The 14,735-nt window shown below is 42.0% G+C and overlaps 2 protein-coding genes across 2 annotated transcripts; both read right to left on the bottom strand.

Moving 5' to 3' along the window:
* Positions 1-2,843: 2,843 nt before the first annotated feature.
* LOC124653826 (glutathione synthetase, chloroplastic-like) lies at positions 2,844-7,293 on the bottom strand. The gene is made up of 13 exons (XM_047192890.1): positions 7,162-7,293; positions 6,900-7,069; positions 6,606-6,681; positions 6,375-6,505; positions 5,365-5,487; positions 5,198-5,278; positions 4,831-4,911; positions 4,656-4,725; positions 4,268-4,389; positions 3,908-4,047; positions 3,625-3,817; positions 3,398-3,524; positions 2,844-3,088 (listed from the first exon to the last, which is right to left on the bottom strand). The coding sequence occupies exons 1-13, from the start codon at positions 7,276-7,278 to the stop codon at positions 3,086-3,088; spliced, it is 1,434 nt and encodes a 477-aa protein (XP_047048846.1). The 5' UTR covers positions 7,279-7,293; the 3' UTR covers positions 2,844-3,085.
* Positions 7,294-10,014: 2,721 nt separating this feature from the next.
* LOC124654611 (AP-5 complex subunit mu-like) lies at positions 10,015-13,154 on the bottom strand. The gene is made up of 6 exons (XM_047193605.1): positions 13,063-13,154; positions 12,454-12,762; positions 11,984-12,267; positions 10,965-11,860; positions 10,500-10,556; positions 10,015-10,392 (listed from the first exon to the last, which is right to left on the bottom strand). Exons 1-6 carry the CDS (start codon positions 13,116-13,118, stop codon positions 10,282-10,284), a joined length of 1,713 nt encoding a protein of 570 aa, XP_047049561.1. The 5' UTR covers positions 13,119-13,154; the 3' UTR covers positions 10,015-10,281.
* Positions 13,155-14,735: the final 1,581 nt, after the last annotated feature.

Genomic DNA, 14,735 nt, shown 5'->3' with positions numbered 1-14,735 from the left:
GGATATGTGCTGCAAAATATAAACCTAAAAAGTGTCTGATTATGTAATTTAATTATTGTGTGATCTTTATGCAACCTTTCTGCATGAGGTCAATTTGGTTGTGAAGTGTATGTTAGTAGCTTCATTTTGACACTAGTGTAGCATGCAGGAGCTTTCTGGATTTTAATTGTTTTAGAAAATAAGATCTGTCCAGAGAGGCAGTAAAGGATTTTTAATTCGAAAAATAATAATGATTTTGAAATGAAACCAAGTGCTACTGGTAGATATACCTATAGGGTAATTTTGTGCCAAAGGAAATATTTTTAAGAGTTATGGTTTAATTCTAAGGATTTAATTACTGAAACAGTATATCTTTTCAGTATTTGATTTTTATAAAATCATTCACAAATCAGAAAAATACAAATCCAGTGGAATTAGCTCACATTTGTTCTTAGCTATCCAGGGGTATACTTTGTTTTGGTAGGAGATGCTCTGGTTAGTGCTGGTTTAAGAATTGGTGTGCTCTGGTTTCTGTATTGATTAAATTGTTTGGGACAGTAGAAATTTTATTTGCATATGATTCTTGTGCAGGTGTGTTCTACATGCCAATAGCTTTCTGTAGATATGCTGCATGCATTTTTGTGACTTCCAGAAACATTTAGGTCATTTAAATGGTGCATAAGTCAATTCTGGAATTGCAAAAATCATATCTTTTGATTTAAAAATCATAAATGGGTGAAACCACTTTCAGTAGCTTGCATTTGTCAACCTCTACCTACTGTGATTTTATCAGATTTTTGTGTGCATTATTCTGGAGATAGTTTGTTGATTTGTATGGTGTGGTTCTTTTATTTGCGCGACGATAGATTCGAACGCCGCCGGAGAAGAAGGAGGAGGTGACTTTGGGGGATTTGAAGAAGAAGACCAGGGACACTTTGCTGAGCAAGGCAAGCCACCTCTTGATGCATCTCTGATCCTATATATATCTTATTCTTGCATTATTACAAGTTTTACAAAGGTGCATGTCTTCTATTTATTTTTGTCGGTGGTTAGTGCCACCGGGAGTTTTATTATTCCACCCTTAGGGTGCAGCCCTCGTTGGTACCTACTGAACAAATCCCAATTAGTGATATGGTGCTTATCACCTTGTCATCCTTGTCGCCATTTTTCGAAGAAGAAGTGGACTATAGGTCGGGAGCCCCGGAAAAATGTTTACGAAAATTGTTTTCAAGCAAAGAAGTATTTGGCAAACCTTGGAAAGGGGTAGCCCTGCCCAAGTGTGAGTTTATCAAATGAGAAATGTTTATGAAAAGGAGATTTGCTGAAGGCAAGTTGAGGAAAGGAAATATTTTCGAAAACTTTAGCGCCTAAGTACTCACCCGGACTGAAAAACAGTGCAACCACATTACCCCAAAGTGGGCACGGGGCGTAGTGTAGTAGTTTGTCTCGCCTTAGACTGAGTCCTGCAAGTGTAGTGGCAGTCCGACCATGGACGCTTCGACCGGGGTTCTTCCCATGAGAAGGGACGCAGCCCATTTGCCCGTTTAGGTACGCGGGGTACAACTTATGAGCTCCCATTGAAAGATGCCTAAGTGGTTGGATGGCATTCCGGAGGGTCGGGTGTCGGGGACTTTGCAACTCCCGGGAAAACGGCAGCCCGGACTCGGTGTTGGGAGGTACAACTCATTAGGCATGTCTTAGGCTAAGGCGAGCAGTGCGAAAAACTGCGATCGTGTATTTGTCGTGGCATAGGTTATTATGCAGGGATGATGCCCACACGATGAGTACCCGGATCTTGTGGGGAAAGTGTACAACCTCTGCAGAGTGAAAACTATTCGAATAGCCGTGTCCGCGGTCATGGACGGTCTGGAAAGGCTGCTGCTTAGCACTAAAGAGTTTTTGGCTTTTAAAAAGTGTTTTCTCAAATAATGTTTTGGGAAAGTAACGCCGTGCGATCGGTGGAAAGTGTACCGCGAGGTACGGTGGAAAAATCTGGAAAGGAGTTGGCCATATGAGATGGCTGAAGTTAAATTGGGTCACCCTTACCTATTAGTCCGAAATAAAAGTGTTTATAAAAGTTTTCCAACAAAGATATGAAGATGCCCTACTCTCGAGAGGAACCACCTCTCGCTCTTTGTCGCCTTAGTTAGTGCCTCGTTCCTTGCTACCGCCATATTGCATTTCCTTTATTTCTCTCTAAGGTGGTTTGCGAGTACATTCAAAAGTACTCATTGGCATTGTTGTCCTGGTTATCTACTTGACCAGACTGTGAAGAAGAATACTTCGAAGAAGAGGAGTACGACGCCGAAGACGCGAACTAGGACGCTCTCCCAGTCAGCCGCCTGTAGGGTAAAGGCCTGACTTGGGTTCCACCGCTTTTGGATTCAAGTTGTTTCCGCTGCTGTTTGGTGAACTTCGGCCGTGATGGCCTATGATGTAAGACTTCGTATTATTTAAATTCGGTACTGTAATGGATGATGTAATCTGGTATCAGTTCGGTTATGTATTCACGATGGAATGATCTTGGGATCGTGAAATTGTATGCATAACAGGAGTTCTGGACTGATAAGTCCGGGGCCCCACAATAATAAGGCTGGGAAGTGTGAACCAAAGATCCAGAGATGAGCTCAGCCAACACCGTTCTGTTTTTCCTAGGGGCACAAGTGAAGATAACCTTCTTTTTTATCAATGCATCGAAACACAAGGCTTTTACGTTTTTGCGAAAAAAGAGACCCGGGGCAAGATCAAAGATGTTTGGGAGCTTTTATAATTTCTTCATATATGATTAAAATCAAAAGAGAAATGGTGACACGTGAAACTCACATTAACAGCACACAACATAAACTGCCTTGCGCTCCAGGAGGGATTCAAAGATTATAAGTTCCATAATCTGTTTTTTTTTCAGAAAGATTATTATTTAGTATAGACACAAGTCGTGCATACATAATATGATTATTCTTCACTAGTGTGGTGTATGATGATGGCCACTTGCTGCAAATTGTGCAGCTACTTTACATATCAGCTGTTGCAACCAATGCAACATAGTGCTAAAACCATGGTAGGTCAATACCGGTTGGAACTTGTAGGTGGTATTCCTGAGGTTTTCTCACTGCAGAAACAACCAAATGAACGGTTCAATTAGGTTTAGTACCAAAGAAGCCTAAAAATTATAGACCGGGTATTTATGAAGCTTCAGTTTTGATTACTCCTAAGTTGCTCTCGAAATTATCATTCAGATTTCCTTGACCGCATGCTATCAATAGATATAGCGAATGGATGACAGCAAAGGTTGTTTCCTTCTTATCTTATTTTAAGATTTCCCAATAAATATCACACAGAACCATTTACCTAGAGCTAATACGCTCCAAACATGACCAGTTCATTGTTATGAAATATGTCAAACTGATGTGTGTATCACCTTTTCGGTCAGGTATAAGCTATCCAGAACAGCGAAACCTGCAGCAACACCACCTTCATCTGATGAAGAAACTTTTGTTCGCATCAAGTAACCACACTTGTCATTGATGATCACCTTATCTTTGTTCCTGAAATCAGAAATCAAGTTATAAACCATTTGTCGGAAAAAAACACCATCTTATGAGGAGCACTAGTGCTCGGACTTTGTGTTTCAAACACTGATTATACCGCAAGTAGGCTCCATATATCCCAAGCTCAGATACTGTGAGCGCTTCATGGAAAACACCACCTCGGACCAGATTAGCAAGAGATTCTTTGGGAAAGATTCTTTGCATCAGTATGTAGGCTGACAGAGCATCTCCTCCTTCCTTCTTGAGTCTGATTAGAGCCTCTCGCACATCAAGGCCATATATGTTGTTCCCTATACATTAACAGCGTACCAACAAACAATGAGAATTTTCCTAAGAAAAATGGGAAAAACTACATGCATATATTACTGCTAAAAACAAACCTCCGCCTTCACGTTGAGGCTTCAAGACAAACAAGTCAGGGTTTTCCATTGCAGATTTGACTACATCTTCATCATCCAAGCTCCATAGCCCTGCAAAGCATTGACGAAGACTGGCAATTTCCTCCTTATTTTCGAGAAACCTGTATAAGGAACAAATTATGGTCAGATGGGTTTTTAATGTATATCAAAGACTGATAATTGATCTGATCACAAATGGAAGCAGTATAGCAACAACAGTACAAATTGTCTGCTACCTAGCATTTATTCATGAACTTAGGTAGACCAATAACGCGATATGCAGTTCACATCACAGGTATATTCAAATGCGTTCCACCCAATGGTAGTGAAAAACTGAATCACCTTTCAAGCACATTAGGTTTTGCTAGTTCTTGTTGAATCTTCTTGGTCCCTACTAAATGGTAAGATATTGAAGGACACTTTACAGCAGATGATTGCTCCATCAAAAGCCTTGCACTCCATTCCTACAATTAAAAAAGATGCCATGGATTAGCAGCAAAAATAATTGCTACAGATCCACACATACTCAAAATTTTCTTCCGTGTTGACCCTATTAACGAAAAAATGAAATCAACATAAACTGGAGGATGTATAAGTATTCGATATGTTAAGGATTAAAATGATAACATATAGCTCAAAGAGAACACTTTTAGGGTAATTTTGTCTTGAATCAGGCAAATCGTCACAAAAAAATGCTGTGTTGAAAGGTGGAAACAATGGATAAACGTACCGTTTCTGAAGGATAATCATTTGGTGTATAACCAGCTCTAAAATACACCACAGCGACCTTCCTGCCATCTCTGCATTTTCCAAGAACTTTAATGAACATACTGCAGGGTTGCAGATACTGCTAAAATGCAAAGCGCCAAGCTGCAAATCAATAAGCCCCAACATAGAATACATACACCACAAGAGTTCCATCAGGAAGAACCTGGCCTTCAGCCTCCACCTCTGACAAGGTTTTCCTAATAGTTGTTATGCCATGTGTAACAAATTGTCAAGGGAACATAAATTTGATGTTGAGACTTGATGCAAGTTTTTAGCGTACAAAGTGAGAAGAAGATCATAAACATTGAATTGGAGACCAGCAGGTAACCGGAACTACTAACAGTGGTCATATGGCAAGATTGAGCTCTAGGTTATATGGCAAGGAAGACAAGAGATGGCAACTGCATGGGAAGGAACAACATTTTAACGAAGGCAAACTTAAGATACAGAAAATCACAGTTCGCATCATTACGAAAAGTACCAAAGCAAGTCATAAAAGGATATGATTCCTTCAAATATTTGACGAGCCAGTATTGGTCATACATATTTCTTTCTTCGGACTGAACAATCATCATAACTACGGCACTGAACATTCCATGAAAAAAGTGTGTCAGTTAATACTCAGTTAGTTAGATCTGCAATATGCATGATTCAACTACAGCGTACCGAACCTGTCAACATTAAACTCATCGCATGCTCTGGCCAATGCTCCAGCAAATTGACGGCTTGCCTCATTTCCAGGAACCCTTTTGGCGTCTAGACTCAATAAATTCCCATACTGATTAATCAAAGTCCTGCATAGCAAATTAGCAATTAGTTCTCAGTTGATATACTACTCATATTGATGACCAAACAACAACTCTAATCAGAAATGACCTGATAGGTACAAAAGAAGTAGAAACTTCATAATATCCATTGGTAAGAAATGGATTCACAGCACATACTATGAATGCATTTCTCAATTCATGTAGGACCGCTAGTGAAGCATTAGTTGGAACTTGGAAATTCGATGAATAATTTGTCTCCTTCATTTGGTTTATTCCTCATAAATATATTACAGTCAATAGAGATAAGCATCCTTAAGTTAGAAGTTATTTTGTAGGGACCAAGTCATCCCTATAGAGTGACAGGCATGTATCAAGATGAATTAATCAGCAAACAGTAAAAGCTTCCCTCATCTGTGGCAGTGTATGGTTTAGTATTTCTCCTGAAGCCCATCTCTATCGTCTGACATACTAGCAACGAATGCAGAAGATACTAATAAAGACCTAGTATTATTTCATTAATTTTAGAAATGTGCAACTTGCTGAATAATATCAGTAAGGGGGGCTGTACATTAGTACTTTTTCTACCAATGTGACACCTGATTAAATCAGGACAATCATTCATGTTAAATACCAAAGCAAAATAAATATATTCAGTGGGCAGTGAAAATGCCTACTACTCCAGCTGTGCAGTTTACGCGTTTAGCAATTCTTACTTATATGTAAATAAGCACATAACACATATTTTTTAACATCACAACTACAATGCAACATGTGTAGCGATCATTTTTTAGACATAAGAACCATGAGCACGATATATTTCTATTTCCTTACCAGACTTCTCAAGTAAATGAATAATGCAGATACATTTAAGCGTAGCAGTGCAAATACTAAATATATTCACGGTTGGACTTTACCTGTGAAGCTCAGTCACTAAGGAACAAAGCCCGGGAAAAGATACTGAAATAGTGTTGAGCTCTATTTGAAGAAGAGAATTGGTTTCTGAATCCAGCATATAATCTGATCGGTGCAATCCCAATCGAATGCTCTGGTAAAAGAATCAGCACTAAGACATTGACCAAGAGACTAGATGGATCTATTATTATTCAGGTAGAAATTGACTCAGTAGTAAAGCTCAGGCGAATCACCTCCTCCTTGTTTGCATCCATCATCTTCCTGTAAATATCTAAGAGCCTCGAAGTGAAATCATCAACCTGCCTTGTTCTGAAAGTACAAGTATCGCTGTGTTAGTCCAACAGTTGCACTATTTTTTTTATTAAATTACAAATAATCTGATTCATAGATATCTAAAAAATATAAGGCCTATCAACAAGAGTAATTGTCATGATCTTGTGAGCTGGTATGCTTCTTTATCTTGGTCAACTTGCAGGTAGGGCTCTGGATGGAAAACGTGGAGACATTATCATGGCAAGGGTACTCACTTAGACAAGGAATCCTGCAGGAAATCCCCATCCAAGCTGACACGATCCACAAGCTCGTTGAAAATCGGAGCCAGCTCGCACGCCTGCTCCCAGAACGACTCCGGCAGGCGCGACGGGAGCAGGGATATTGGAGCATGGACCAGCCCAACTCCAGGAACTGTCCCTGATCTCTGCAAGACGACAGGACAGCAGCAATGTTTTCTCAGGTTGATTTCCGTGGAAGTGTGTGTGAGCCAAGGAGGCGAGGAGCCAAGAACCTTACCGGGTCCGCGCGGTCCCCGACGACGAGCCCGTGCATCGCGCACCACGTCGCCGCCACCCGCGCCATCTCCTCCACCGCAGCGGCGTCCGGCGACGGCTTTCCCTCGGTGGTGCTCATCGCCGGTAGTGGTGGGGGTGCGTTCAGAATTTCTCGGTAGTTTGAGGTGGTAGATTTTCAGTTTGAAGCCTCACTGGGAGGTGGGAACTGGGAAGTTATATAACTGTTGGCGGATGTTGCGATTTCTAGGAAGATGGAGGGGGCGGCGCGAAAGTGACAGGATCAGCTTTTGGTCCCTGTGAAGTGTGCCAATCGCTTTCTCTGCTTGGGCAGCAGCCTCTGAATTTTTAGAATCTGACTTTAAAAATTGGAAGATTTAAATATTACAAAAAAGTATTTATAAGTTTTAAAAAATTCAAAAAATCACACACACATGTATTTAGTAGAAACTCAAATGCAATTATTTTTAAGAATTATTGAAAGTTACATGCATAGGGTTCTAACCAAGGTTTAAAAAGCACGTTGTTTCTTCGCTAATAGTACATAATTGCATATTTCACACTAAATTTTATTAATATGGCGTTGTTTGCAAAATAACATGTTATATTGCGCTAAAACATCATAACGTTAGCACACTATTTTTCCAGCCTATTGGTACAAGGGTTTGAGTTTTCGTCCTTAGAAGAAATTGCTTTCTATTTATTATGGTGATAGACGTGTCTACAGATTTCTTTTGTGAATCGTAAGATAATATCGCTAATACTGATGATTAAATAATTTATACTCCTTCTGTCCACAAAAGAATGTCTCAATTTTGTCAAAATATGCCTGTATCTACATTGTTTGTGTGTAAATACATACAAATTTAGACAAAGATGAGACATCCTTTTGTGGATGGAGGGAGTACTATTTTGTTGCTTTGTGGAATGTTGATTCTCTTCTAAAAAGTTGGAGAACTATTTTTGTTTGTAGTCATGTATGCATGAATTTGCCATTTTTGAATTGAAATCCTTTACCTTTAGGCTATAGCCAGGGTTTTTCAAAACGCTATTTAAATTATAGCACGATATAGCGTGCGAAGGAGGCCGCCACTATTTCTTTTTAGCACGCTATTTTAAACTTGGTTCAACCAACACTATCTACTACTACATGATTTCTTTTCATAATTTTTGAAAATCTAGACAAGTTTAAAGACGCAGATCAGATGCCACGATTCCAACATGATCAAATCAAAGGTTCAATAGTAAAAGTTGAGAATCCTCCAAACAAAATAGAAGTGGAGGCCGCAGAAGTGGCAGAGTTAGCTTTGGTCTCTGGAAAGTGACCATCACTTTCTCTGCTTGAGCAGCCTCAAACATGAAAGATTATACAGTATAGTATGTGGAAATGACCAAATCGAATCCAAACCACTTTAGTAGTACAGTAGCAGAGAGGGTACTAAGAAAAGAAAAGAGACGCTTCTAATACTATAAAATATCTATTGCGTCATGCATGACATGGCAAAAACAAAGTTGTGTCTCTATTCAGTGAACCTGAAACAAGAAGCTGCACAATGCTGTGCTCCACTATACATACACACCAGTATATGCCTATATGGTCTGAGCTCGTCTTTCCAGTGGCAACATAATTTAACGAGGAACAAATTCAGATCAACCTGTCTCCAGCTTCTCAACAGACCACGAATTGAATGGTGATGGTAGAAAGAACGATACAACGAGCAACGAATTTGGATGCAATGAAAATACTCCAAGAGATAGAGAAAAAGTATTGCTAATAAGACCATGGACCAGAGATCGCATAGAGCCATGAAATCTAAGCTCGGCTTATCAAACAGCCTGACAAAAAAGATGTACAGATTTGTTGTTTCCCACTCGAAGCACTATTTCCTCAACAAAAACTAAAACAAAACTTCCAGGACAGCCCTGGTAAGACCAAAAAACCATGGAGAGCCGTGCCTGGAGATGAACACTGGCGATCATGATTCCTTCGGCAAGGCTGCGGTAGGACATTTTCCTAAGGTATTCCATAATATGTAGTCTCCAGAAGAGGCCTGTTAAAGGAGAAGAATGTTACCAAAGACTATCCCATTGAATTTCGCCTTTCAGCACCCAGGTGTCATAACAGATTAGTACAAACATAGTAATGCAAGTACAGTTTTGTATGTTGGATAAAAAGCTAAAATTTTATTCGTGGAACAATCTTGTGTGATGCTACTCTAGTGTCAATTGTGTTTTAGCTGAAGGCGAGAGTTTTACAGATGAACAGATCAGGTTGTTAGGTGGAAGAGGTAATAAGCAGGGATGCAGATGCTCTCGTCAATCCTTTCAAAATTGTCTCCAGCTACTTGGAGACTGTTTTTCGACTGAAGTTTGTAAGTGCATTTAAGTTTCTCATGTGTCCGCTTAGCCAATAGCTCTATGCAACAGAAGTAGACCAAAATGCTAGTTCAGCACTAAGAAACCAAGTTCATATGTTTGCATCTGCAACCTGCTCCAGGTACATCTGAGCCCACTAGAGAATATGCCCATGTTTGGGATTGTCCCACCTTGCAAACCTTTCTGTGTGAAGCGAGTATGAAAACACAAAGAGCATGCTACACGTGTGTGGCTTAGCCAGTACATGGTCAGGCCTAAGACAGTTTGGAGCCTGTGAGTGTTGTTACACAGGTTCTGTGCCTTTCTTCATGTTGTTTGTGATATTCTCTAAGACTAATTATGATATGCTGTGAAAGCAGCTAACTGTTTTCCGCACATTGACTATCTGAAAGAACAAAAGTTGGAGTCAATGAGAATAAGAAAGTACCTGCATTGAGTATTCTACTGGAGCTTTAACAGAAGGGTAAATGGTTACCTGCAGAAGGTTGTTAAGGTATTAAAAACATGGTGTATATTGTGATTCATTTATTTGAATGAAACACGGAGAAAATGATACAGTACAAACAAAATTACCACTTAATTATGAAGGTCAGGAAATGTAAGGGAGCAAAGCATGGTTGTAAGAAAAGTTTAATATGTATCACCTATCAGGCACTACCACTTCAGCACGAACAAATAACCAATTAATTATGGATGTCAAAATATTTAAGGGAGTTATTATTAAGTAATCTCTTAAACATGGTAATAACTAATACTGGAAATGAATCCAACGGAAACGGAAACCAAAACAAAAAGGCTTTGGTTGCCATTTTGCCACTTGAGACTGGAAAACATCGTGTAAGCAAATTGAGCTACAACCCTGAGGACAACAATTGGATAACAGTGTTAAGATACTTGACTGACTGACTGAAGATGGAAGGAGGATAAACCATCATAGGCGATCAAGAAAGATTACAAGTTACTTACAGATCTTGGATCGATTATAAGTCCAGACAACGTGCCACCAACTATCTTAAAAGAAACCTGGAAAATATTTAATAGCCGATTAATATTTCAAAGAAACAAGTCTGAGCGGGAACAAAAATGATGTGTGCAGTGTGCTGCTGTATGGATATTAGTAAAAGACTTCATGGGTGTACAAAAGAAAAAACATAGATGATACAGTGGTGGCTCCCAGATATAAATATTATACGAACGAAATAATACCATGAAAATCAACTGCTTTATGATCCAATATGAAGGAACAAAACAACTGAGAGAGCTACTATGCTGAGAAGTTATTTACGTGACAACATGACCAAGAGTAATCAGGCATGTCAGTAATATAATGACAATGTATGATTGTTGATTGTTCCCAACTAACTCATATTCATAACATGATTTCTAGCCAGACTAACAACATCATGCTTAAATAAGGAGGTAAGGACAAACCTTAGCATAATTATAAGCATGCCAAGACAATGGCTCCTCCAAGTCAACTGCTGGAAGGTCCTTGTTCATTTTTTCCATGAGGTAGTCATCCAAGTTAGAACTATTCTTAGTGTTATCTTGCTCACAATCACTATCTTCAGTATATGCTGTGGTTGAAACTGACTGAAACAATGAATTTACTCGCTGGGTTGTTTTAGAATGAAATCTAACAGTACCAGAAAAGGTGGCCTCAATGCTCCTACCACTGAGGCCCCTGCCACTTGAAACAATTCTCCACTCGATTGAATGTTCTGTCATTGAAACCATCCCAACTGATGGATTTCCATCATATGATGCAACTCTTCTTCGAGGAAAAGGCATTGTCACCGTGCAAAATTCCATAAGAAACGGAGATTTGTAAGCCTCCATCAATCTTAGCTTAAATAAAAAAGCACCTTCGTTCTCAGATACCATAGACAACTGGTAGAATCCTTTAACAGGTGGATCGTTGTTGCATGGAGCTTGATAGTGCATCAAAACAAAATTTCCTATTGGTGGTTGAAATATGAGAGATTGCTTATCACCACTGGGCTCTGAAGCTTGAACACAGTGATGGAACGATGATACCTCCACACGAGCAGCTTTTAACCCAGTCAGTGGCAAAGAAACATCTGGCAACCCTTCCAGTTCAGCCCTACAGGTCACTTGTCCGGAAACAGAAAGGAAATCTGGCACATCATCACGGTCATAGAGTGCAGCATTTATAGTCTCCAAGCTAGAGAAGAGAGTCCTTTGCCTGCCTTTGTATAGGTAAGGCTTCCAGGCAGGTTGCTTCTGGTCTGTCGGAAGAGGATCAGCTGAAAATCCTGTTGTTCTAACTGAAGTAACATTGCCATAATTAAGATCCTGAGGTGTGCCTGCAAATATATGTTGCTAGCTCAGTTGGCTAATCAATAAGCAGATGAATGAAGCTAGATGATAGAAGAAAACAAAATGTTATATTCCATAACAGGATGTTCCATTGGTACTCAGTTACTCACCAAAAGGCATAGCACCTATAATGAAGTTCCGGAGTAAATCCTTGTCAAACGGTCTTATGCCACCTTTTAGAGAGTCTGACTGAGCAGCACCTACGGGCGAGGAAACTGATGCAACTTGGGCTGCAACAGGTGCAGTGATAGGTTTTGGTCGGGCTGAAATACCTATACTTCCAGTCAATGAATCTAAAAGTCCACCAACAGAGGGGCCCGAACTAACAATCACCTCCGGTTCAGCAACATCACCAGTAATTATGTCCCCGATAACATTTGCAACCATAAAAGCCCTATGATGGAACGTGAAGTATAAGAGTCGGACCAAATGAAAATTTGAAAATGGTCATTAATTGGTTCATGGCATTATACAACTCACAAATACTCCCGTAAAATAAATGAGTTGAAAATGGGGGCTAGCGTAAAGAATGAAGCATGAAAGAACACACATAAATACCAGGTAAGCAAACTTACATTACCCTGTTATGCACGGAAGATTGAGCAGAATGGAAGAAAGATTGCCATTCTCCTTGGCTGAACTCCCGCAATCAGGTCTTTTCAATAAGCTTTCGAACGCTCTAAACGACTGTGGATCCACCAGAGGCAGCACAAGGACATAATAACCTCCACGTTTCTGAAGAACCACTGGCCACAGCATAAAACCACACCCTTCCTCTTTGTCGATCTGAAGGGATATAATGTGGCGAGCAATTGGATCATCGACCCAAGAATCAGATCCCACAGATGATACGCTTGTGCGGATACCAGAACCGCGTGCCGTGCCTTCCCTGCACAATGTTCATATTCAAGTGTTTATCACATCTATTTCTAAAATCATAAACATGGCACAACATGTGCTGATGCAGTTATAGTTTCAGTCGATGAACTACAGTACTAAGATGAGCACCTATACATGACTCATTTATCCTTTGTTCAAGAGAAATAACATTGTTCATGACCCTGCCATCTAAATTATAATCGTAATACCTAATTCACTTCCACACGAGTAATTTAGCATCTGCATTTTACAAGACCACACAAATTCTCAAAAGCAAGCTACTCCAAGAGCCATGAAGCAAACACAATACCTTCTCCGGCGGTTGGCAAAGGCGGCGGCGACCTCGTAGTCCTCCGGCAGCGGCATCTCCGCGCCCTTCCCCTTCCCCTCAGCCTCCCACGCGACCCGCCAACGCTTCTCCACGACCGCAAACCGCCTGATAGGAGAGGGGGAGGTGAGTTCCCGGGACCCAAAGGGATGAATCTTGGCTCAAGAAGCCCCGGATTTCATCTCGAGGGTTCGTGAGGTGGGCCCGTAGTCGGCCGTGCGTACCTGGAGAACGCGACCGTATCGTGCGGCTTGAGGATCCAGATTGCGCGGACGCTGCAACCTCCGCCGGACATGGCTCGCCGGAGATGGGGCCGCGCGGTGGCCGTGGACTCGGCGCCTGTTTCTACGATGGAATTGGCCGGAGACTCGGGGAAGCCAGTCGGGAAGACGACAGGATTAGTACAAGAAACCCGCCTTCGGTTCAAGGTTACGCCCTCCGAATCCTATTTTAGCCAGCCATTTCAAATATACCAAATTTATCCAATTTAATCCGTTTGATCGTGGACAGGCCTGCAATTATCCGTTTAGAGTCGGGAGTGAACCTAGCGGCCGGACACTTTTTTCATTAATACTGCATATATTAAAATAATTACACAAAGGACCCAAAAAAGGACATAATAAAAAGATAAAACCCTAGCTTTGTTTGCGAATAGATAAAACCCTAGCTACCTAGGGTATGCGCCGTCTTCGCCGACCATGACCATGGTGGCACAGGAGCGGGTGACCACTACATCGGCGGCTCCGGTGCTGGCGTGGATGGCCCAAGCGCATGCCACCAATGCTACATAGGTGCAGACGATGGTCCATGCCACCAGGGCACACCCTGCGGTGGCGTAGGCGCTAGAGCAGGAGGCATGTGTGCGCTCCACAACGACGATGGTTGGACTGGGCCTACTTAGCACGGTGGAGTCACCGGAGGCGTGGCAGGGTGCTGTTGCGCCAGTGCTAACTGTCGCAGGGTCTCCCTGAGCCCATCCCACCTAGTAAACTCCTGTAGGTCGGACTGCTCGAGGGCGAGCTTGAGGGCCTCCTCCTCATCCAGCTCAGGCGGATGTAGGGAACCTCATCCTCCTGGTTGACGACCGCTGCCTTCAGCTCTTGCTCGAGCTTGACGAGGGCCTCGTAGTCCTTAGTGTCGTCGCACTCTTCTCGGTCCTGCTCCTCGTGGGTCGGCAGCGCGCCGCCTAGGAAGTAGGTGATGAGCCGCAGGTTGTGCCCCAACTCGAGCCACATGTCCCATAAGGGAAAGTTGGGGGGCGTAAGCGGGGTTGTGTCACAGATCTTGCGGTAGCTGCCGACTGTGGATATCAAGGCTGCGGCCCGGCCCTTCCCAAGGAGCGGGACGTGTCGGGCGGGCCTTGGTCCAGTTCAGGTGCCACCTACTAGGTAGGTGCACATTGAACATGGCATGGGATGTTTTCCTTCCAGAAGGCACGTGCCACCTCCATGCCGACGTAGTTACGGTTGCATGGAGGTGGCGGCGACCCAAGGAGGACCCGACCTCATGGTCGTTGCGGCCACCCTTTTCCGTAGCCACCCCTTCTTCGTCATTGCTGCTGGCAATATGGAACTCGTTGTTCGTGGGGACTGGCCCAAAGTGGCAGTGGGTGAGGGACTGGTGTGAGGATATGGACCCGACCGGTCGACATTAAA

This window comes from Lolium rigidum, chromosome 5 (genome assembly GCF_022539505.1).
Source record: "Lolium rigidum isolate FL_2022 chromosome 5, APGP_CSIRO_Lrig_0.1, whole genome shotgun sequence".
NCBI lineage: Eukaryota > Viridiplantae > Streptophyta > Magnoliopsida > Poales > Poaceae > Lolium > Lolium rigidum.
Note: the sequence above shows the minus strand (reverse complement) of the source record. Positions and strands in the feature narration are given on the sequence as shown.